The sequence below is a fragment of the Protobothrops mucrosquamatus genome, unplaced genomic scaffold, assembly GCF_001527695.2.
Source record: "Protobothrops mucrosquamatus isolate PMUCROS unplaced genomic scaffold, P.Mucros_1.0 scaffold_310, whole genome shotgun sequence".
NCBI classification, from domain to species: Eukaryota; Metazoa; Chordata; class Lepidosauria; order Squamata; family Viperidae; genus Protobothrops; species Protobothrops mucrosquamatus.
In genome coordinates, this window is record NW_015386386.1 from 727,677 (window position 1) to 753,589 (window position 25,913).

At 38.6% G+C, this 25,913-nt stretch overlaps 1 protein-coding gene across 1 annotated transcript in view; it reads left to right on the plus strand.

The window, feature by feature from the left end:
• The window catches only part of PLEKHA6 (pleckstrin homology domain containing A6), a 128,043-nt gene that overhangs the window by 76,909 nt on the left and 25,221 nt on the right, over positions 1-25,913 (plus strand). The window contains exons 6-11 of the mRNA XM_015832159.1: positions 2,130-2,230; positions 5,950-6,093; positions 6,465-6,958; positions 7,993-8,503; positions 23,307-23,375; positions 23,797-23,877. Of these exons, the coding sequence (XP_015687645.1) occupies positions 2,130-2,230; positions 5,950-6,093; positions 6,465-6,958; positions 7,993-8,503; positions 23,307-23,375; positions 23,797-23,877 (1,400 nt within the window). The remainder of the gene's footprint in view (positions 1-2,129; positions 2,231-5,949; positions 6,094-6,464; positions 6,959-7,992; positions 8,504-23,306; positions 23,376-23,796; positions 23,878-25,913) is intronic.

A 25,913-nucleotide genomic window follows, 5' to 3' on the forward strand; every position in this document is an offset into this window, starting at 1 on the left:
TGGAAGGGACCTTGAAGGTCATCTAGTCCAACCCCCTGCTCAGGCAGGAAACCCTATACCATTTTGGACAAATGGCTGTCCAGTCTCTTCTTAAAAACTTCCAGTGTTGGAGCATTCACCGCTTCTGGAGGCAGGTTGTTCCACTGGTTAATTGTTCTCACTGTCAGGAAGTTTCTCCTTAGTTCTAGATTGCTTCTCTAAAATAGTTGGCCTATGATGCACTCTTTCTGCCAATTGTGGATTACAAATCCACAAGACAAGAGAGTTTCTGAGTACCAAATACAAGGAAGTACAAGTACAAGTGAAAAGTTTAAAAGTGTTACTGGCTGCCTGTTACCTAGCTGGCCACTGTGAGGATAGAATGCTGGATGAGATGGTCCTTTGATCTGCTTTAGTAAGATTCTTATGTTTTTGTAATATTGTTTTGTAATAATAAAAATGTACTGTTAACTCTTTCTGACCAAACAATATAGTTTTCCAGCAATACATAGGAAGAATTTCTCACATGAATGATGACCACCCTTCCTTCCTTCCTTCCTTCCTTCCTTCCTTCCTTCCTTCCTTCCTTCCTTCCTTCCTTCCTTCCTTCCTTCCTTCCTTCCTTCCTTCCTTCCTTCCTTCCTTCCTTCCCCAGCAAGTCCTTAGCTATTTTACCTAGCAATTAATTTTCCATTTTGCAATACTGCAGTTGAATGGCTGAATCCATAAGATCAAAGATTCAAGGTCCTAGACTTGCTCTTCCAGAAGTCTCCTGAATCTTCTCACTCTGTCCTCACCTCCACTTTGAGGGAGCTTGATAATTCAGAATCTGTGCTGCCTTTCTGGCAATTAAACAATAAAAATATTTTAAAAGGAAATAATTTTAATAGTGCCACTTGTTCCTATGTTGCACAGGGATGGCAAGAAGTTTCAGCCTTTTCTTCCACCCACGGGAGATAAATTAATCTCACAGGAGATAAGCAAAATAAATAAAATAAAATACCTTTTAAACTTTAAATATAGTATTCAAAATAAAAGCATTCAGTTTTGGAGGAGACAAATGCTGCCTGATTAAAAAGAAAAATACAAAAGGATTGTGATGCTTGGAGCCAACTACAAAAGGAGTCTAGTCTGCTGCAAATAGGAGTTTCTCTTGCAGAGTCTCAATTTACTACTGAGCTCAAGAAAATTATAAATTCAAACAATATCTTCATAGTCTGAAAAATAGGATAAAGGCTGAAATTAGAGAGACTTTCTTCACTAGTAATAGATAATTTTTGTATGTGGCATGATATTTCTAGTAGTTGGTCTAGGAATTTAATTAGTTCTCTAAAACAGATGATTTGGATATTGTCATTTCACAAACTTGGGATTAATTTATTGTATGTCATCAAATAGAAATTAAATATTCTCTGTAATATCCTGTTAGTTGTTCTTTCCTTTGGACTTACTGGAATGATTAAGATCTGACAGTGAAGATGCATGCATGACATTGCAGCACATATATATTTATTTAATTTATACACAGCTTTCTACTCTGGCAAGTACTCCAATGAAGCAGACTCCATGTCACCCACCACCAATGCAACTCTTTTATTTTTCCATACTCTGCCTGTCAAATTGTGAGCCCGCCAATATCAGTATGTCCTGTAACCATTGGTTCCCACAATCCTGCTGTCTGGGCCTTCTCTCTGGTAGCAGATGGAAAAGATGATGGGCATGAATAATTAACTAGACAGTATTGTGAAGTGTAACTGTAACTGATATGCATACAGGGATATGTGAACGCTTCCTGGTCTGAATTGGAAAGATGAACAAGCATGAATGCATCAGGGCAAGGGGGCATCTTTCATAGGTAGATAAATAGTTAGGCACAGCTTTTCCATCCCACTCCCTCCAAAATGATTGTTTTCAAGTCTTCCTTCCTTCCTTTCTTCCTTCCTTCCTTCCTTCCTTCCTTCCTTCCTTCCTTCCTGCCTGCCTGCCTGCCTGCCTGCCTGCCTGCCTGCCTGCCAGGAAATTACCCTATGTTCCTGGTTGTTTCTTAGTTCCAAAGGTGATGAAGTAGATGGATGTCCATTTTAACAATTGTTAACTAAGATAAAGGAATATTGTCTAATTCTTTGTCCCTCCCTTCTTCTTTCATGTAGATGAGAAGGAGGAAAACATCTTGGGCAGCATCCCACTTCTCAGTTTTCGAGTGGCAGCTGTACAGCCATCGGATAACATCAGCAGAAAATATACCTTTAAGGTCAGTAAAGAGTGGAAGTGCTCCTAGTATAGTGTTCATGGATATGTAAATATACTTTGTTGTGCTACTTGAAATGTATCTTAGGCTAACAACACTACCTGAACTGGACCCAGTAGAAACTTTATTTAGAAGGGAAACAGCTTTATATCACACATTTAAAAACGTGTTGGATTCCTAGAGCGTACATTTGTACCTGCATGTATGATGTCAATGTACAATGTATACTCTACGAGCTCCTAAATTCTATGAGATTTAGCTCCAAATTCATTCTATCCCCCTTTCACTTGATGGATATTAATTCCTGTGAGTCTAGATATAGTCAAATAGATCATGTAATGTTTATTGAATAAATCTGGAGTATTGAAAGATCTTGTGGGAGTGATTAGGAAATATGTGTTCATTTAGGGATATTTGAAGATTGTTTCATATGCAAAAAAAAATTGCAATATGTTCTTTCTTTTCTATCTCTTCTCCTTATTTTTCTTTTTGTCTATTCACTATCTTTTTTTTACTTTTTCCTAAGTTGGTATTGCTTTTATGCTGTAACAAATTCTTAATAAAAATAAATTTTAACAAATCTCTAGTACACTCAATGAAAATTAATTAGATTTAAGTAGTTGCACATCTACATGTTACATACCACTTAACTTTTCTCATTGCCATCCTGCCCATTATATTGTTCACTAACTCCTTTCTACTCATTGAAACCACTCACTCTTGATGTTTCAAAACTGTGCTCTGTAATATTTGTTCCCTTTTTAATGATGATGAATTGGTTTTGATTGGAAACCATTGATACATTGGTTTTCTTTGTAAATCTTCCTACATGTCTAATAGTGGTATAGAAGAAAGAAATTGTATTTAAAAGAGGTTTGGGGACACCTAATGAAGCTCATAAGCATGTAAACATACTTTTCAGGACACCTTGGCTGATTTTGAGTGATAGGAATCCAGGAACTCTTTTTCTGGCACAACTTTTCCCACCAAGTTCCACTGATACCATTGCATTAGACAAGATCTCAGAGTCTATAAATATGTACGGAACATCTTAGAGAAGAGTATCATATTTCCATATTATATGAAGCTTATGAAGTAAATTTTAGAGTGCAGTAGGAATTATTCTGAAGTAATGTGCCTAGATTTTCAATATTTGTTTGTAAGAAAACAAAAGGAAATGAAAGTACAGTTTTGATCTTCTCCAAACTTCATATTGATGGCAAGATACCCAAAATTTATATTATGTGCTCCCAATTCATGTTCAGAAAAAAATGTAATGGTATAATAGACTATTCACATAGACAATCTACATGTGCTAAATAGGTAGATGTACAAATATAATTTTTGATTTCATCCTATAGTTTCTAGAAATTTTTATTTTACATCATGTCCTATTGCTGCAATAATTGAACCTACATTTTCCTCTCGCACTTTGAGACAACTGGCTGAGGGCTGTTCCATGGGCTGAGATGCAAAGGAATAGTTTTCCCAAGTTCAGTGAAAACCAAGCTGACCATTCAGTTTAAAGCTCAGAAAGCACTAAGTATGAGCCCAATTCTGCTTCAACTACCCATTCACAGTGACCACCTTTGCTCTTGGTGTGCTTTGCTTGCTGATATTCCTCCCCATTGAATTGCTTATTGGGTGTGGCTGATCTGTTCTCTGTCTTCCCTGTTTTTCTGTGTGAGGATCCCCTGGACAGGAGATCTCTTCTGATTACTGGTCTGCAATACATCACCCAGCCACCAAATAGGTAGTGTTTTCCTTCTGTTTCCAAATGCATGCGTGCATGCCAGAAAGGAAAAATGAAGTGCCAATGGTAAAAATTATCCTGCATGCTTTATTCACCTGCAATCATTTCCTAAGGAAATTGTGGTTGGGGAAATTTTGAATCCCTTTGTCTAATGAAATACCTAGAAGTATTTTTAAACCATAGAGAATACTGGAAACACAGAGCTATGTAAGCAAATCCCACTGAGGATATAGATCTTGAACTCATTGCTATTATATGACTTGTACATAAATAAATGTTCATGTGATGGGTTTCACTCAGTGATTTGTGGAAGATAATATCTAGCTCAACAAAGTGAAAATCAAAAAGGCATGTAGCAGTTAGTCAATGAGTGGCAATTAGTTGTGAGACAAAACTGTTGGGAAAATATAAACAAAAATTAAATTATGTTATTCATTCTCTATTGTGAATATTTAATGTACATAATAAAATACGTAATATATGAGCCCAATTGTGTTTGTTATATTGATTAGTAAGTTTCATTAAAACATCTGGATTTTTTTTTCAGGATCATTGAGACACTACAAATGAGCTGGTTAAATTCAGACAAAGAATTTGAACATAGCAAATTCTAGAAATACTTTGATCTGGATTTGTAGCCTCTTAAGATAGTTTTAAATCAAATGTGATTGCTTCTATTACTATTCTTAATATACATGCCTATTCTTTTTTGTTTAGTTGTATAAGAGCTGAAGACTTTCAGTTTCAAAAATAATATTTCCTTTGTGGGTTTTCTATCTGAAAATCTTCAGCTTTTACATATCAAAACTCACGAATGAAGTACATAAAAGGCTCTCTGTGTGATTTCCTAAACTCTGTTACATTTTAACCTGATGAAGAAATGGTTCATGCTGAGGGAATGGGGGAAAATAAACAGAATATCATGCACTGCACAGCTGAGATCAGTCAAATTTTGTCTATGTCCCAAATGCTGAGATAGCATTGTTAGGGAAGGTTGAGTACTCCTGTTAGTGATTTCTCTAAGTCAACAACTATGCTGATGTAATCTTATTAAAAGTCCACAAGGAAATGGAATGTGAGTACTTCTCTATGGACAGTTCCTAGCATTGACATTCAAAGATCACTCTACCACTAAATCTATCCCTCTTTAATTTGTCCCTCTGATAAGAAAAAAGATGGCAGAAATTATGGGATAACACTGAAATGTTACAGGTGGAAGAACACTCTATCTGGAATGCTGTAAATGAAGATGTTTAGAAAAATTAGGGAAGTTTGAGAGATCTTTCTTCCTTGCCTGTGTTAGGAAGAGATATTGAATGTCTAGGAACTATTCTTAAAACAGTAAATCTATATCATCTGAAGTTTAATGTTGGTGGATTTATGTTAACTGTCTCATTATTTTAATTCAGATCAATAAGCTATAACAAGCCACTTGGCAGTAGCTTTTGTTCTCCCTACCATAAATTGATTATCAAGGTGTTTCACCAAGATAATCTGAGTTGAACCAGTTTTTTGCATGCTGTTCCACTTAAACATTTTGACTTATGCATGTCCTGCAAGGGGAGAGCTTTCGTCCAATACCCAAAAGTTTCTACATAGTGCTGGAGGGCCAGAGGTGATGTCTTTGTGTTAGAATTAGTGGAGTTGGTTTGTGCCAAAATTTTAAAGAGGATAATCTTCCATTTAAAGGATAGTCATAATTACTCTTCTGTTTCAAAGCACTGTCTATTTGAACAAGTTCAAATGTTGTTTAAAGATAAGAGCTGACAATCATGAAATTAAAAATTGGTGAAATTATAATGTTCCTAAGGGAAAGAAGATAAAATTGATTGCTGGTGAGTAAACTCTCTAGACACTCACTGGGATCTTTTTATCTCCCTTTCTCTCTTTATATTCTTTGTTTCTGCAGGTAACTGTATGCTGGATGGAAGAGATGCCACGAAATCACAAGAAGTCATTCTCTCCTCAGGCTGAACATGCTGGCATCCGGACCTATTTCTTCAGTGCTGAGAACAATGAAGAACAAGAATCCTGGATTCAAGCCATGGGCGAGGCTGCTCGGGTTCAAATCCCACCTACTCAAAGGTCAGCTGTTCAAAAGATGGGTGGAAGTGGTTTAGGACTGGTTTTAGACATTTCACCCTGCTGAACACAATGCATAAGGTGTTACATCTATTGTTAAGTTCAATTTCAGATGAACTTGAAAGATGCTAGCAGCAAAGCTAGTAAAATACTAACATATTCATCGTCTCATAAGGCATTACTCAAAAGTCATTCTATAGCTATAAGATTCTTTCTTCAGTGGAATTAGAATAAATATAGCCTTAAGGCAATGTGAAAAATGGTAGGTTCATGAGAAGATTCAATCAATAATTTGCAAGAGGATGATCAGAACCCACAATAATCTGGAATTCTTTCTTTAGGATATGCCAGTCCTAAACTATGGTAATGAATGCTCTTTTCAACTTGTGGATTCTTCTCAGGCATGAAAAGACTGATTGTGAGAACATTCCTCCTAGCAAAAATCATCATCATCATCACCAGCGCAGTATTCTTACCAGGGAGCTTGCCAAAGCTGAGTTGGAAGCAAAAACCAGAGGAGAAGGTGATGGACGTGGTTCCGAGAAGATTGAAAGAAAACCAGAACGTGTTGCAAATAAGAAAGAGGCACTGGTGAAAACCAATGGCATTGCCAATCAAGATACACCCTCGGAGCCTGGAAGCCCTTATCCTGAAGCAGCTCGTGTGCCAGCTGGAGTGGAGAGAACCCCACAGCCAAATGGTTGGCAGTATTCATCCCCAACTCGTCCTGGCAGCATGGCCTTTCCACAGCATGATGGCGATACTGTTATCTCTCGTCGGAGCTTTGCACCTCGCACTAATCCGGAAAAGATTGCTCAGAGAAAAAGCTCCATGACCCAGTTGCAACAGTGGGTCAATTTGCGCCGTGGAGTCCCACCACCTGAAGATCTCCATAGGTGAGTTGTTTGAACACACAAGACACAAATAAGACATATAAGTTTTTTAAAAAAAAAACAAAACTTTTTTTAGAAACACCTCATTAAATACTAAAAAAGAGGGTATATTGTAGACTTAAATCAGTATCTAAGGTCATGAAAGATGTTGGTATTTTATATGTAGTACCGTTCCCTCTTCCCTGAATAATTGTCTCTGACTTTAATACACGAGGCTGTAACAATTTCAGTTTCTTTTCTGACAAAAAAGCTCATCATTTTCTCTCGGTGTCTTGGAATACGTTATTTAAAAATGCACAATTGTTTTGTATTTAGTATTCTTGCACCCAGAAAAGCAGGAAAAGTCTTTGGTATCAGTTTTCCTGATCATGCATGGAATGAAGTAATTATTATTATTTAATTATTATTGTATTTTTTTTAAAAAAAGCTGTTTATCAGCTGCTCCTCTTAGAAAGTTTTCAGAGTACCCTTTAGGAATAAACACAGTTTAACAATATAAATACCCAGTGAGAGAAAATAAATACTAGCAAAAAAGCTCAAAGAGATGAATATCTTTCCTCTCTTAAGTTTACTTTTTGACATGGACAGTGAACTTCACTGATTTGGGGCAGTTCAATTATCCGAATCTACAAATCAGAGTACCAGAGTAGCACAAGTACCAAAGCTGCTTTTATCCTAACTGAACCTTAGAAACTTTTACATGCTATTTATCATAACCTGATACATGTATGTATACTCTGCTACTCAAGGAGGCAGCTCACATGCAGGAGAGGAAACATGGAATGTTTCACAACTTTAATTATGAAGAGTAAAAAAATTAAGAAACACAAGCAAACAATATAGTGGAACAATTGGAGACAAGAAGGCACCATTCGGGCTTAAAATAAAAATGTAAATTTGCAGCTTCTCCCAGTCTTACACACAGAAATATGTGAAAAATATATCAGTGCTGTTCAGCAGATGGTAGTCTAAGATAATAGTGATAGAAAATCCTAAAACCAAATGTTTTCCTTTTTTGTTTCTTTTGGGACTTGTAGCCCCAACAGATTCTTCCCAATGTCTCGGAGAGTACCTGATTATTACCCTCCCTATTCACCCCAGTACTCGGAGGATTACCAGTACTATCCACCTGGTGTGCGTCCTGACAGTATCTGCTCTATGCCTGCCTATGAACGTGTGAGCCCTCAGTGGGCTGTGGAGGACAAGCGCCACGCCTTCCGCAACAACAGCACATTCCAGCTGAGGGAGTGGAAAGAACAGCCTGGCTATAGCAGGCAAGATGTGCCCATCTGGATCCCAGGCCCCACACCGCAGCCAGTGTACTATGATGAAATAGATGCTGCCTCAGGGTCCCTGCGCAGGATGTCCCTTCAGCCTCGTTCGCGATCAGTCCCCCGCTCACCAAGTCAAGGAACCTACAATAGAACCAGAGTCTACTCTCCAGTAAGGTCACCCAGTGCCCATTTTGAACGAATGCCTTCTCGGAGTGAGGAGATATATGCCGAGCCAACGAGTTACATGATGAGACGCTCTGTCAGTTCCCCAAAGGTAATGTTCCTTTGAGACTTCCCTCCTCCAAATAGCTCTGCCATCTTTCAGTAGATACCCAGCAAAGTGAGGGTGGGGGAGGGGGTATAAACGATTTTAATAATAACCCTATCTCTGTAATTTATGTATTGTTTATGCTGCATAGAGGAGGGAAGATGTTGTTGAACGTGAAGGAGATTTATTGATCAGTCAGGTCACAAGAGACATCTAATTAAGAATTGAAGCAATGGCAGGAATGAGCAAAGTGTCATTTCTAAGCAATACTTAGAGAAGCTGACCTTAAATAACATTCTCTGTTATCAGCTGATTATTCCTCAATCTCAGATATGTTAAGGTTGCTCTAGACCAGAGGTGGGGAACTCTGGCCCCTTTATGACTTGTGGCTGGCTCAGGAATTCTGGGAGTTGAAATCCACAAATCATAAAAGGGCCAGAGTTGCCCTGTACTAGACAGTCAGAAGCAGGAGCATTTCAGCCGGCAAATGCGCTAGCACCATCTGTTCTTAATTCTACATAGCTCAGAAATAAATGTAAGGGATCTGAGCTGAGCCCTAATTCAAGTTAAATATAAGGTATAAAGCTCCAGCAGCTGAAATATGGTGCCCAAGTGGCAAGTTAAGGCTGAGGGAAAGTGTCATGTTAGCTGAATTGAGAGGGTAGTAGATTAGACAAGTTTTTGATCTGAGACGAAGTGTTCATCTTTGTGGTTACACCCTGTGGCTTGATAAGTGTGATTTGCAGAACAAATTAGAGAGTGTCAATGGAAGAGAAGAGGGAATCATCCCAGGAACAAAGTAGTATTACAATATAGATTTCAAACTAGCTCTGCTTATAAAACCAACCTTCTTGTCTTGTGTCCAGTCTTCAGTTTCAAGGAGTTTCTATAGATGATCACCACTTTAATTAATGGACTTTGATATTTTTTTTCTTCCAATAGGAAGGTCATTGTTATTACTAGATTATTAACGTAAGAAAAATATCTAGTAATAATACTGTGATATAATTATCTCACACACATTCCTTTTGTTTGCCCAGTATGATTACCTTGGTGATAGAAAGCCTGTTCCTGCAGGAATGTTTCCCTTCAACTATCCAGCATCCCCTACAGTCCATGATAAAATGGTAAGCTGTCCATTCTTTCACCAGTGAACGTGTTTTTCTTTCTTAACGCTATTATTTAATTCAGAAGTGGAATAATTGCCTTAGCAGCAAAGTTGTTGGTTGGTTATGAGGGTTAGTTATGAGATCAGCCTGGAAGCATCATGACTATGTGAACAGGTGGAAAATTTTAATCATTAGCCTGACTGCTGATGATTGGTTGACCATAGTTTGTATGTATTTTCAAAGAGCAAAGAAGGAATTGAGCATGTGACTTTTAGAGAAGGAAAAAAAAATCCTATGCATATACTCAGTCCTCATTTATTCATTCAGTTGACATCAGTGCTGCATTGACATTACCACCCAGGAACAGTTGCAAGGAGAGATAGAATGCAAAGTCCAATATGTATAGAGAAAGTGGAGATGACTTTGATGGAGATACCCAAGCTCTGTTACCAAAGTGACAAGGGGCAAAACATTGTCAAAGTCCAGAACTTCCATATAACATTTGGAAATGGCACAGACACCTCCCTAATTCATTGACTGTAAGAGAGAGGAGGAAATGGAATATATCTTAGATATCTCCATCAAAATTATCTTCCATATTTTAGGGAGGAATGGGCCACCTGTTTAACAACGATTATTGAGATGTATCATTTCTTACTTCTACCTCAAAGTGGAGGAAAAATTGCAATTAAGTCACAGATCGCATAGCAAGCTGCCTGCATGTTGAAGATAACAGCTCCACCAATGGCTTTCATTATATGAGCTGTTTATTCTTGCTGCTCACTTCAACCAAGCATTTGCCTTGTTTTCATGGTTGGTCCAGTCCTATGGTGATCTCTAGATGGAAAATACTGTTTTATTTCCTGTGACAAGTGGCACCTTCCCAATGGCTGAATGCCCATAAAAAATTTTTCTAGGAATGTATTTCTGGTATTGTATATGGGATACCATTCTGGAATCAGGATGGTATCCCAAAGAATTGGGAATGCAAAAAGTGAAGAGTACTAGTCCTTTTTAATTCTCTATTGTCATTTTCTCTATCACAAAAATAATTAGGGAGTCAAAAACAGAAGTGGAAAAATACATGATAAAACCTCTGTTTCCCCTTATTGGCTAATTTTATATGCTGTTTTTCCTTGGTCATTCTAATTCTCTGTTTGGTTATTCCACTGCGGGGGAGGATCCATGTGGTGGGGGCAACAAACACTGTGACTGGGACTCTGCCAAATGAAAGTGCCAACTTCATTGCTCCATGCCACATTTTTTTGACCCTACCTGACACCTGAAAGCAACCAGTAAATCCTGGACTGGATTTAAGGTGCTTGTTGCACGCAGCTTCTTCCCTCACTACCCCTGCCTTTTCACGAGCTATGCACAAAGGCAGATGCATGCGGCTGAACTAAAAATGCAGTGAGATGAGTGTGGTATCACTAAGCAGGTCAGGAACATTCTTTCTGATCACAGATGCTCTGTTTCCAACCTCAGCCTTTTTTTTCCCCCTCTGACAAGGGCCATATTCTTGTAATGACTCTGAAGCTGCATGACCGCAGTGGATTGTACAGAAGCATGTTGTAGTGGAGCCACACACTTTTTTTCCCTGTTGTCCAGTAGGTCTGGGCATGATGGGTCAGTTCAGAGTTCATCATATGTAAACACTATTGTACCTGCTGAGCAGAAACAGAGGAAAGAGACATTTCACCACAGCTCTTTGCTTTCAAGGCTACTTCTCTTGTCTTATCTGCAAAGATGTTGATCTTGGCAGCAAATGTAGCTTCAACAGCAAGAGTAGAAGAATTGCTTTTGAGGTCCTGAATTCAATTAACAACACATGTGGACTCAGAAAGCTGTCTTTTGAGGGGGAAGGAGTAAAAACTTATGTTGTAATATAACTTGATCAAATGATATGACTTGATAGCCTGCCAAACCCAGGCCATATTAAACAAGATAGAGTGATCTGGATTAGATTAATGTGGCCACTCTGTTAACGCTCAGCCATACAATAAGATGCCAAGCAAGGCTTGGGGACAGAGCATTGATGATAGTTCAGGGCTATCGGGATCTCTGGGAGTCCCTGAAATGAATGTTAGATTATTTCCTGATCTGAAAAGATTGCTGAACAACTATTATCCACTTATCTTCTCTCTTTAAAAGTGCTTGGAAGTCTGTGAATGTTCCCTTTGCTGTATGGGGAAAGCTCTTTGCCTGTCTCTAGTTAAGCTGCACCTAACTGCTTTTGCTTCTTCTTTGTGTTCGTTGTTTTTGTATGTTTGTGTTTCCATTTTGCCGCATGCCTAATGGCTCCTGATAGGATGAACTTTTAGACCTTCAGTTGCAAAGAAACCTAGAGTATTTGGACCAACAGGTAGGCTAAGCTGGCTGTGTTCCTTCCCCCTCTCCCCACTCCACTACTCCCCACACATTCAGCTTTGGCCCTGCCAAACCCATCTCCCTCCTGTCCTGTTATCAGACCTGTGTCATCCTCCCTTTTCTGCACCTCCTTCCCTTTCCCTAATATCTCTTGATGCTATGCTAGCACTACTGGTTCTCAGTTTGTGTCAGCCTTCCTTGTGTGAGGGCAATAAATAAATATATAAAAATAAATAAATGTTTCATTTTGGGAGACTAAAAAAAATACATTACTTGTCTAGAGATCTGTAGATTTCATATGCCGGAAGACATGTTTCTTTAATGCATACCTGGTTACAGAATGTTTACATAATATTCCAACTAGATTTTCTAGGAGAATTCTGCCGAAACATTCACATGGGTGGAGGAATGTGGTGTTCTTGTCAAATATGTAGTTGGGAGGTAGCCAAAGGGTGTACGTGAGTGTTGTGCTTTCCCTTGCGTAATCATCTCTCGGAGGGAAGACATTATGAGGAGTGCCTCTCACTGAATATTTTTAAAATATTACTAAGAGGGCATCTTGTCCTCAAGAAGTTGCTGGGGAATTTCTTTTTTCCCTAGAGAATTTTTTAAAATCATCCCCTCGGTTTCTCTGCCCATAAATCTGGTAGAGAATTTCAAAAAGCCATTTTTAAACACCACAGACATTTCTTTGAAATGTTTTTCTCCTTTGAATGAAATGTTGAAAGCCAATTCTTTCTCAGTTGAACTGGTTAAAAAAAATGTAGAAAAATTTCTCTGTCTTAGTACTTTTATTTTTCATTTGACCTATACATGGATACATTCTTCCTCCCCTCAGAAGATTGGCTTTTTAAAATTTATTATTGTCCTAGGGACACACCTCCCCACCAAGACCAAAGGTAGGTGTTTATTTGGATTACCTTACCTACAAACCTGCCTAGCAAGAGGTATATTTAATAGCAGGGTTTAGCTCTGACCATTGCCCCAATTGTCCTAGAGCAGTGGTTCTCAACCTTTTTAATGCCGTGACCCCAACTGGTCGTAAGCCGAGGACTAAACCGGTTGTACGTTGAGGACTAAACCAGTCGTAAGTCGAGGACTAAACCGGTCGTAAGTCGAGGACTACCCGACCGGTCGTAAGTCGAGGACTTTCCCTGCCTGGGAGCGCCACGCATGCGTGTTTCCGCCCCCTGCGCCGGCCGAGGCGTAGCTGGCAAGCGGCAGAGACGGAGCAGGCCGACCACTAGCTGGCCCAGCCCAAGGGAGGTAAGGCACCCGCCGGAAAAGGGGAAAAAATGGCGGACAAAAAAAAGGCGGACAAAAAAATGGCGGACAGCCTTGCTTGCCGACCCCCGTGAAATGGTCGATCAACCCCAAATGGGGTCCCAACCCACAGGTTGAGAACCACTGTCCTAGAGCTTCCAGTTTAAGACCCTGTGGAAGAAAAATGGTAGATGAATATCTGACCCAGTCACTACTAGGGGGTCCTTGGTGCTCCCTGAGCTTGGTTTTCTTGAAGATATTTAATTACCAAACTATGTAACATCATCAGTGCAGTGATGATGTTATCTAATTTGATAATGAAATCTTTGTAAGAAAACCATCAAACTCAAAGAGTACCAAGGTCCTCACATTTCAACCCTGAGCTACAAATATTCTCTTCTGTCGGTACAGTCACTTCTGACTTTGCTAGTGGGTGCATGAAATCTAGCACTGGCTGTGCTTTCAGTGGTTTCTCTCTGATGCGAATAGCTACAGAAGTTGGTTAGAGTTCTCAGTCATGCAGCTCAACAAGTATTTCCTGAATGCCTGTTTCTTGAAGCAGTTTATATGTTTGGCAGATCCAGGCGGTAAAACTTTCCTTGGATTGTACTGCTGTAGGGAAGGAAGTTCACTTGAGGTCTGAAATAATATTTAGGAAATCTTGCACCATCTTGAGATGTTTGTATTCTCTTGGGACTAATATTTTGTCTTAGCACACTGAACTACACAGGAGGGAAGGAGGGAGGGAGGGTTTTGTTTATTTGTATATTTGTTTGTTTTTGCAATATGAACTGTCACAATCTTGGTGTTCACTTTTTAATATGCTGGTTTAACAAATGGATCTATATGTAATAGAAAAAAATGGCTTTTCACCCAAAAGTTGAAGTACTACAGTCCAGAATTCTAGCAACCCATTTTATCAAATTAGGAACAAACAGCTGAGGTGCATTAAAAAATCACTTACTCTAGAACAGGCATGTCAAACTCGCAACGTCACGTGATGTCGTGCGACGTATTGGAGCTTTTTCGCCATTGCCGGCAATGGGGTGGGCACGGCTCCGGTATGATGAAACCGGCCCACGGGCCGGCAGTTTGACACCCCTGCTCTAGAATCTGTAAGCAGTATAGAAGTCTAAACATACAAATGGAGGACTCTGAATAGTACCTCTTTTCCTATAATGATACTGTTGAGTTAAAAGACTTTAAAATAAGGTGACTGTGAATAATAAGCATAGAAAGTTATTTCCAGGCTGAATCTTTGAGCAGCCATAGATCTCTTCTAATTTTAGAATGAATGCAATTTTGGATACCTGTCAATGTTTGAGGAACAGTGTAAAAATAAGAGGGGGGCTCTTGTAATAAAAGAAAAACCTGGGTTCACCTCCACCCAACCCTGAAAATAAGATGCATACATTTATTTTCATTTACTTCAAAGCAACTGTGAGAGATGTATACTAATTTGACAGATGTACCAAAAGGTTAGAAGTCCAATGGTTTCTAAATTCTATTTTCTGGATTAACACTGCAACACACACACACAAGCACACAAAATGTCAGGAGGATAAATTTCAGTTTCCCCATCCCCTAAACTGTCTCAATGCACAATGATATGCTAATATAAATAACTTTCTGAAAATTTTGAGGTAGGCTGCATGTATTAAGGTAAAGCAAGACTAAAAACAGATTATATAATTGTAAATCATTTGCATATTAGGAAAATATTTATTATTAAAAATGCTTGCAGAAATGCATATAATGGAGAAAAATATGCAGAAAACCACAATCCAGCAGGTGAAAATCTTTAAAGATATATTAAGAAAAATGCACACACATTCCTGTGATATATATATTTTTAAATTACAATTTAAATGCAGGAGCAGGACATAATAAAGTTAAGAATGTAAATGAACATTGTAGATTAAGTGAAAATGAACTTTACAAAGTCGCCCATCCTTAGTAATGCCCACCTGGTTCCTTAGAGACACTAATGAATCTAAATTATTTTTATTCCTTCATCTTTCTGTCTCATTGTTGTCATTTATCAGACATTGGATTTTCTACCTGTTCCTACAGCTTCATGCATAACAATTTCTTCATTGCCAATAACCTTAGCTATTGGCAAGAAACATCGATCCTGCATCATTGTATTTCATCTCCCTCAATCAGAATTACTTGAAGAGAGCTCCAAGCAGATTGAATGTACTCTAAGCTATATCAGAATCATCATGCAATGCCACAAATATCCCAACTAGAATTAGCTGCTATATTTGTTTGTCTCAGCAGGCACTAAGCAAATTGATTTGTCCAGTTTGAACTAAAGAATTAAACATGTACAGAGTATGAAATCTAATCCATGCCTTCTCTATCAGGCTATGAACATTAATGTCATATTGTCCTCATATAAATTTCCAATTTAATTAATGACATCATAATGCCTAAGGCAAGTTCATAAGTCTTATCTTTAGTGTGATGTTGTTGTCAGGGGAATTATTCCCCAGTTATTCCCAAGTCCTGCTACAGTTGCCAGTGCCAGGCCACAGCCCATTGGGAACTGGGCCAGGGAAATGGTGGGCGAGTGTGCGTATGTGCGAAACCATCCCCTCTTCTACCCACTACCACCACTTCTGCCAGTCCACTGAACTGGAAAGGTTGGAGACTGCTGTCCTATAGCACTGAGTTGTCTCTGGATTCTTCAGCTTTGCAAAGTCTTTAGTCCCAACAGATTTATTAGGACACATGCTTTCGTAAAGTGGATTGGAATATCCTAACATATTTATTAATCTTTCAGTCTCTCAAAATGTAAGCAGCATGAATTGATCAAATATTGCATGCAGAAAATCGAGGCAAATAGAATAAAATACTTAAGATTACATTTCTGTACCCATGTGTATGCTACCAGAATATATGGTATATATATGAGAAAGGGGTGCTGTGGCCAAGCGATTAAGACGCTGGGTTTGTCGACCGAAAGATTTGCAGTTTGGGACCTAAGTCCCACATGACAGAGTGAGCTTCCATTACTTGCCCCAACTCCTGCCAACCTAGCAGTTCCAAAGCATGTAAATAGGCACCACTTCAGTGGGAAGGTAATGGTGTTCCGGATGCTTTCAGCATATAGTCATGCTGGCCACACGACTACGGAAGCATCTTCAGACACTTCTGACTCTTCAGCTGTGAATTGGAAAAGAGCATCATCCCCTAGAGTCAGACATGACTGGCAGGGAAAACCTGTACCTTTGTATGTATGCGAAGGAACGGGTGAATTCAAATATGGTTACCACATAAAATCCAGTTTTTATCATAACCGTATGGAAGGCTATCTGCCCACATTTAACTTTGGTAACTAATACATCAAGCAGATAATCCAAAGAACTTTCCCTACAACTTAAATTTGAGATTCAGTAGTAGTCTCAGCATATTACATGGCGTTAAGGCACAATTGCTGACCAATCCCCTCTGAAAAACACCAGACAAAATCAAAGCCTTTTGAGAAAATGCTGGCAGACAATTTCAGCTAGTAATACAATGGCTGGCTGATACTAGCCTGAAAAATGCCTGCATGAATCAGTGCTGGTTCTAAAACCGATCTCTCTCAGCGTCAGAGTCCACCATTATACAATAATTTGGAAGATGTGAGTGCCTAGGTTGGACTGAAACCAAACTACTTGGTTACTGTTTCTGGTAGTGGCATTCTGCCCCTCTGTCTTTATTTTTGTTTTCTAAACCTTGCAACTTTGCAAACCCCTTTGAAGCTTTCCATCTTCTTCCACTTTGGACCATAGGAGAAAGATTCTACCATAATCACCTAGTGCATTCTGCTCCCATTTTTTTTCTTATGCCCTGGTGGTTTGTTTTTCTAAGTGCGACTGATTCAGAACCTCTGTTTATGTTCCTTGTGAGCACATAGAATATATGATGTAATCCTGTTGACTTTTCTTGAAGAATGAAGATTTATTCAAATATGTTGTTAGCTATCCTTGAGGTTTTGTGTAAGCAATGATTATTTTATTATACAAGGTTTCTTCTATAAAAACCTATATTTAGAAGGAATTAAAAAATGAGAAAGATACAACCCTACATAAGTACCTCCTCTTCCTCCAGGATCAGTCTAAATAACCTATACTACCATATGCAGTAGGATGTGCACAAATAAAGCTTTCTAAATGAACAAAAATCTGTAGCTCAGGTTTGAACTGTGGATTTCTTGGTACTCTCTGAGCTTGGTTGTTTGCTAAATAACATCATCAGTTAGAGACTTTCTGCATCTCAATACTCAAGATTTAAATAATCTGTTCTGTTAAAACATTTATTTCTGAGAGGCAATATAGTAACTAGTCAGGCCAAATACCTGAATAAAAGTCTACCCATCAATTTAAAGCTGATTTGCATGGTTAAGGAAGCATGTGGGCTACTCCCTATTTTGGAGCAGTCTAGGGTTTTTTCCCCAATGAAAAATTGAATAGGCAAAGGGAACTGGAGGTACGATATGGTGCATAAGATTGAGAGAGAGCTAGTCATGATTAGCAGCAGTCTTCCTTTGCTTTTTTTCAGAATAGAAGCAAATTATTTCCTATAGCAACACCTGTTTGTTTGTTTGTTAAAGAAGTAAAATGCTGCTCCCAAAGTAAAATACTGAAGGGTAGAAATGGGAGTTGCATGCATACCATTTGAACAACCCCTTTCCTGTTGAAATCTTCCTTTTGTGCACTATTTCTGTAACATAATCTTTGCCCACCAAGCTCCTATTAGACCCACAGAGGAAACAGATTGCGCTATAGTTTCCAAAAGACCTATGACTGAAGCAATTCCATGGGAGAAAGAATTGTTTGTAACTTTCTTCCTTTCTTCATTTTCAAACTGGTAAATGCCTGTTTTGGAGGGGCCAAAAGAAAAAAAAATGTAGTGGATCCAAACATGGATCAACTGTGTTGGTGCTTCAAATAAAATAAAGGAGATGGGTATGGGGAGGGAGAACATACAGCTGTGTATACATACATACATAGTTTCCCCCGACCAGTGCTTTTTTTCTAAAAAAAAAAAAAAAAAAAGGTGCCGGAACTCACACACGTCATACAACCCGCCTTGCCTACCCTACAAGGTTCCATCCAAAAAAGGTGCCGGAACTCCGTTCTGAGCCTTCTATGAGAAAAAAAGCCCTGCCCCCGACCCCAGAAAGATAATCTCATATGATTCCCCAAATATAATGTCCTTCATTTTAAACCATAGGATGGTGTACTAGCCCAATTGCCTAAGCAATTGACTTTGTATGGAAATGGAGAGACTCTGGGAAATACCATGGAAGGTTATCCTGTCAGTGAAGTCTAGTACTTCTACAGCACGGGTGTCAAACTCGATCATGTGACATATAGTGACATATTGCGATGTTTTTTGCCTTTGCGGAGCGGGGTGGGCGTGGCCTACGCATGACGCATCCGGCCCACAGGCCACCAGTTTGACACCTCTGTTCTACAGTAAGAATTCTTGTCAGCTGGAAGGAGCAGGATTAAGTCTTTCTCTCCAACCAGGCTCCCCTTCTCCATGACTGCTATTTATATAATTCAATAACAATGTGCATGTAAATTGCAGCAAAGAATTAAGAGGAGACTGTCCGCAATCTGCCTTGATGAGGTGCTTTCTCTCATAGAGGATTGTCATTCTGCCTTGAGATGACGAGCTGCCTTGTGGAGGCACATCATTTCACCTCAACAAAGAATTAAGATGGGACCACTCTACCCCAATTGGCCATTCCATTCAGAAGCCATTTATTATCAAGTGAACTGAAGTGGTCATTTCTCCCTGACAAAGGAAAATGCAGGGCCATTTTACTTAACAACTTTTTATTGAAAAGACTGTTCAGTTGAAATCTCAAGAAAGTTCACCACCCTTTTGAAGACCTGCAAGGCCTTAACAATTATCATAAAGTGAGCTTCATTTTGGTACATCAATCTACTATAAGATCTGAGCTACTGATCCAGATATTTCCACATTTATCTTAGGGACGACACAAGTTTAAGCTTGAATGGAAATGATTCTGTCTCCATTAGCGTCATGACTGTTTTTCCTTATCTGCCACAGATGAGCGAGAGCGAGACTTTGATCAGTATGGTGAACAGAATGGTGGAGAGCTCCTCTCCTAGGGCTCAGCTGTACTTGCAAGTAAGACATCACAGCAGCTCTGCCATCAACCATGACATCCCAGCTGCTTTTGCATGGCAGAACCATCCCAGTATCATTGTTCCATGCCTCACCTCCACAACCATCTGTGAGGTGGCCATTCAATTTTTCATCCCACAGTAGCATTTGTTTATAGACTCATTGTGGTATCCATGCCCCCTGGGCCTCCAAGAGAGGAGGCTTTCTTGAAATGGTTTAAATCCACATATTTCTTTTGAGATTTATGAAAGCAACTCTGATAATGCACATCTTGTGCCAGCTCCTTTTATCTAATGAAATTCTCAATACATGTATGTAGAAGATCTGGAATTACAGCCAATAACCATCATTTAAAAAATCCTTGTCAGGCTATTTTCTGCTAGAGGAGAAAACCTGCCAGTTGATTAGGTGGTTTTTTTTTTAATGAAAAAATCTTTGTTATCATATTTACATAAATTCTGGTACTTCTGGAAAGTGGTTAAGCACAGTAACGTCTATAATTATATTTACGTACATGAAGGAGGGGTAAGGTTTTCCACAGTAATTTACCCTTCTAATGGTAGAGTTGTCTTAGATTTGCATAGAGATTCTGTTTTTCTATGGTTGGCATTGTTCATTGTGTATTGAGCAATACAGTCAACAACAGAATAATTAGAGCTACATTCCTCCCAATTACTGCCAGCCATCTACCATTAATCTCTGTCTTTGGCTTCAATACTTGTTTTGTCACTTTTAGTACTAAAATATATTTTTATGGGTTTGCACCACTACATAAGGAAAACAGCAGTGGAACATTGCTTAAAATTGCTGGTTAGGAGGAATATATTTGGAGCAGTCTGAGTTCTGTTCAGTCTGTTTGTTACATGAGAAAATGAATTATTGTGTATTTGGTGAGACATTCTTATAATCCCAGGGGCATGATGCCTTTTTTCTGCTAACATATGCATTTTCTCAGAGTAAGAACCCTATGGTGAATGGAACTGAAGCAAAGCCATAAGGAAAAGGAGATGGGCACATTTGATCTTTCTCATACCCCTGTTAGGGAGGGCCTTTTTGGTACCTTCTTCCAAGATATGAGGTTTTATGAAGAGGCAGATAGTTCTTTTTAGAAGTCTAAATTGGTCTTTGGCTAAAGGTTTTGAAAATAGGTCATGAATCCTTGAGGGCTATATGTTGCTGTTTTCTGATCTACTTGTACTGGAGAACCTGAAAATAGATATTATTATGTTGCATAACCTTTACAAGAATATGGGAAAATACTACCAACTAAGGCAGGCCTTTTAGTCATTTTATTTATGTAGACAAGCAGTGGCTTTTTTCAGATTTCAGTGCATGTAAAATCCTTTGGTAATGATATTAAATGGTATTAAAAGTAGTAAAGAAATATGTTTTAAGATGTTGTAATAGTTAAATAGAAGCATGGTGCATTATTTTTGTGGATTGGGCTTGTCTTCCCAGCAGCGCCTTTTCCATTAGGGAATACATTCTAATCAGTTCTGCCAAGTATGTGGTAAGGCCAAAGGGATGTGATGGTTCAGTGGTTAAAAATACTGAGCTTATCAGTTGGAAAGCTGACAGCCTGGGCGATGGGATGAGCTCCTGTTACTTGCCCTGCTCCTGTCCACCCAACAGTTCTAACGCATGCAAATGGGAGTAGATAAATAGGCACTACTTTGGTGGGAAGGTAACAACGTTCCATGCACCTCGGCATATAGTTATGCTGGCCACATGACCATGAAAAGTGTCTTTGGACAACATTGACTTCCTCGACTAAGAAAGGAGATGAGCACCACCCTCTAGAGTTGGACTTGACTGGACAAGGGAAAACCTTTTATCTTTATGTAGTAAGGCCATAATGGAACATAACAACAAACCTGGGTTGTTATGTGTGTATGTGAGAGTTTCCTCTAATTCTGCTTATTGGCCATGGGTGTCCACAGAGAAATGTCAGAATCTACAAGATGGCAGGTGCAGGGTCACAATCAAAGCCCCAGTACTTTGTACATGCATGGAGATGTTTTAAATCTATGTTCTCCTATCTATGATAACTCCCTTGGAGGATTCCCCAGATACCTCTGTAGATGTCAGCTTGGGGGAGGATGAATTGATTCCTAGCATGTCAGGAACTGAGTTGATTGATGGCTCTGAACAGTCATCCAGAAGGGATTTGGCTGAGGCCCCAGCTGGGGAAAGTTTGTGATTGCAGATGACCAGTGAAGAAGAAGAAGAGGAACTGCCTTCTGCACCTGATCTGAGAACACGTAGGGCAGAAAAAAGGCAGGAGCAGAGAAGGTCAGCCAGACTACTCCAGAGGAGAAGGCTACACCCATCTGGATGGGCTGCACTGGAAGCTGGCTATCTATCACAGCAGACAGATAAAGGCATTGCTGGGAACGTGTTTGTTTCTGGTCGTCATGATTCCTGCCTCACTCTGGATTGACACCATATTTGGAATTAGAAACTCTGGACTTTTCTTGCCTCATGAGCTATCTTGTGTGTGGATTTAAGTTTGTCTGGTGGATTTAAGTTTGTCTGGTGGAGTTATTTTGTTTGAGCTACTTTCAACTGCTTTGTGGACTTGAACTGGGACAGTTCTGGGTTTTGGTAAAGGGAATTGCTGGGGAATATTAATAAACTCACTAAACCACGGTTATGTGTGTGTGAATGAGTGGGGTAACACACTATTATACTTGTTCATACAACTGGGGATAAGTGCAATTAGCAACTTCATTTTTCCAGAGAGAAAAAAAATGTAAAATTTAGGTGTGATTATGAAAGCTCACACCAAAAAGGCAGTGTTAAAAAAACCATCTCCTTAATTTTTTGCATTATGTTATATTGGTTTGCTTGTAAATTTAGATCTGGCTATAATGTAAAGCATCTTCAAATTGAAAAAATATTACCCTTTTTTTGCAATTTTGAAATCAGCAATTAAATTTGGAATACAATCCATTTGGTAAACATTTCATTATTGTGATTCAGTACAGGATCTGATATTAAACTAACACTAGTCTTTCTCTGCTCTCATTAAAAGTTCTTGTTAATCTAACTAAATCTAGCTGAAAAGTCAAACTATCCTGATCAATCTGTTTCTAACAAGTCAGGAACCTAACAATCTATTTATCAGCCATTCACATCATGCAATGTATATCCATAACAGAATTTTTATTAGTCCCACAAACCCCAGCAAACAATCTTCTTGGGTTTTTTGTGCTACATTCTTGCTTTGTATATTAACTATGAGATGCATTAAAATCTATGTAGAATAACTATTTTGCACCATAGTAGCTATGATAATTTTAATTTTCTCCCCGTAATCATCCTAAATTCTAGAGGGGCAGGGAGAATGGCCCATATCTTTAATTCTCTTTAGACATGTAGATGCAGTGATCATGAAAGTAAACTATGGCTTTATTGCACAATGTGTGTAATTGCCTGATAGTTGCACATCTAACACTTGTAGAGGAGTGTTATGTAGAAGAGCTAATTTCTTCAGAAATCTGACCAGTCATTACATTAAAAAAGCAACACTTTGTTATAAACCCTGACTGTCCTTTCTATGTTGAAAGCAAAAGAGCCATTTTCTTAATATCAGATTTGGAAAAGTTGCTTTCCTTGACAAAGTAGAGGAACTTTTTTTTCAAAGGCAGCAAATAATCTTTGGTTAGATGGGAGGGTATAATTATCATACATTGTAATAATATCCCTTGTTTTCCTTCAGTTATGTGTTGCTTTTGAGAAAGACTTCAAGGAAAATCTAATAGTTGTACAATCTGATAATGTATGTGTGTATACCATATGTACATGTAGAAGGTGAAATGATCCACTAAGTAGAGGCAGGCTTGGATTTCCTTAGGAGCTTATTATGACAACATCAAGATAGAGAGAGTAGCAATGACCTGTTTTTATTTTTTCAGGTGTCTCATTTTCCTGACTCATATAGAGAGACGCTGCACACCTACAAGATAAATGAGCAACACACAGATGTAAGAACACCTCTTCCTCACTGTCATCTGCCTACTCAATCCATCTCCCATCCTGTTACCACTGTCTACCCTGCATTCCCTGAGGTTTGTGGGGATTCTTTCTTTCCATTTCACATCTTTAGATAATCCATCTTTTCTGCTAATAAGACTGCAAAGCTATAAAGGCTCTTGATTATCCTCCATCAAAAATCTTGTGCAATCTCTTTTCCATTTGTCTCTCTACTTTCTACTCAATGCACATGTCTTCACGCTGATTTAATTGTTTGTACATTCCCTTGCATGGATTTGGAATTCAGGAGTTGAGACCAGGCCTCTGGTGGGATCTAATTGATCGCCATCAAAGCAGCTGAAAGTTTATATTTCTCATTCTTGATATCTACTACAGACTTCATGTTTTATTTCTCTCTTTTTCACATGGCAGAAGCTTCTAGGAAAACTCTGTGAACAAAACAAGGTGATAAGAGAACAGGAAAGACTGGTACAGCAGCTCCGAGCAGAAAAGGTAATGGACATGAATCACAAAAATAGAGTAGTAGTATAGACAAGCTGCTTTCAACTCCTGTGAATGAACCTCATTTCCCAGAAGTTTTCATAGCATGTTTAAAAAGATTTCATATTCTAGGCAGTGGTTATATTTAATAGAAGTATTTCCAGTTCTCTGAAGCTAGGAGACTAAAATATTAAAATGTAATTTGGTGAAGTATTATAAACATTTTAAATCTCCCAAGTCATGAAAATTCTCTGAGTTGATTACAAAACTATAAACCAAACAACAATAATAAAATAAAATAGCAAATGTTAAAGACAAAGGCAGTAAAAACCTAAATTCAGCCATCAAATATAAGCACCAGATGCAATACCCAGGAAAGATATTCTGTAATTAGAAGCCCATAACTGAGTTGCCCTATCCCATCTCTCAAAGCTACTTGCCTGGCTTCAATTTGGCAGGGATACCTGAAAGAGAGACTCTTAAAGTAACCAGAATGCTCATAGTAGTACCTATGGGGAGAGAGGTGTTCCTATAAGTATCTGGCCACAAGCCATTCAAATCTTTAAAGAGTAATATCAGCTATTTGACTTGCTGATGAAGCACTGATTTCTTGTGTCTGAATTGAACAATCCCAGTTAATTTCCTGGCAGCTCTGTATTAGAATAACTAAAGTTTCCATCTTCAAAGGAACCATGCAAAACACATTATAATAATTTAATCAGAAGTTTACCAGAGCATGTAACATTGAGCATTGGCTATCTATTTCAAAGGAGGGTGGTTTTATGAGGTGATAAAACTACCACTGAGTTTTGAGAACACTCCAAACTGCTTTCCCGAACTCTCACAAGGGGTGTAACCCATACTGGAACAAAAAATCGCAACCACCCCAAATAATATTTCTGATCTCAATCTGGACTGAGCTTCTTTTCTTGATTTTCATCCAGGCAATTATTCAGTGTTTCAAAACATTTAGTATGTCAGCTGTGTTAAATGAAAAATGTCATCTGTGTAATGATAATAGTTCAGCTAATATCCCAAATAATTTTCCACAGCAGTTTTGTGTAAATTGAAAATAGAAATATGAAATAATTGCAATATGACAAAACAGTAATTCTCTGGAATAGGCTGAACCTGTCTTAGTCAGATGGCTAATTCTGATGGATACCATGGTTGATAGTGCTAAAAACTGTGAAGTCCAAGGAAAGCAACAGGATTGGTGTTCCTTCTGTTTTCTCTCAGCCAAAGTCACTCCCGAGGTGACCAAGACAGTCTTTGTCACAAAATCCAGGTGAATGCAGAACTTCAGTTTTTTCCCTGAAGTTGTTTGATAAGCAATGATTCAAACACCTTTCCAGAGAAATGGAGTCTGGCAACTGTCTGTACACTTCTGAGTTAAGTTTCTTTAGCAGGTGCTGATAACCGCCTCTTTCAAAGATAACTGTTAAAACACATGCAAGGTCTTTGGGTCTTTAGGCACAAGTACTTAGATCCATTACAACTGAATGAGACAATACTCTGAATATCTCAATTGATATAACTGAGAAGTGAGCAATTTCAACTTACAAATTTTTCACAGCAAATTCTTTTACGATCGATGTGTATAATAAAATGCCCAGAGGTACAAATAAATTAACATTTTGCTGCTCCCACCATATCGGATCAGGTTGTACTGAGGTAACTGCCTCAGTTAGATGCCGAAAAATATCAGAACTATTTTTCTACATTGCCTGATTTCTGCCCTCCAGCTAATCTGCTGCCTCATTGCCAGGGTTGAAGCAGCTTCAGTTATCAGTTCATGTGACTTTGGGACATGGAATTGGAAGAGGCCTTGGGGATTACATTGGCTTGGCCCTAATATAAATTTTATTGCAGAAATATTGATTATAGACCCTTAAATTCTCAGGGCTTTATAAACTACTGTTTTCTCCTTCAGAGCCTGATTATAGTCATGTTTCTGCTTAAGAAAAAGTCCTTATCCAAGAAATTTATAAAGGTCAACTCTATTTTTCTCATAAATTTACTAGCTTTCCATCCTAAAACATGAGAAA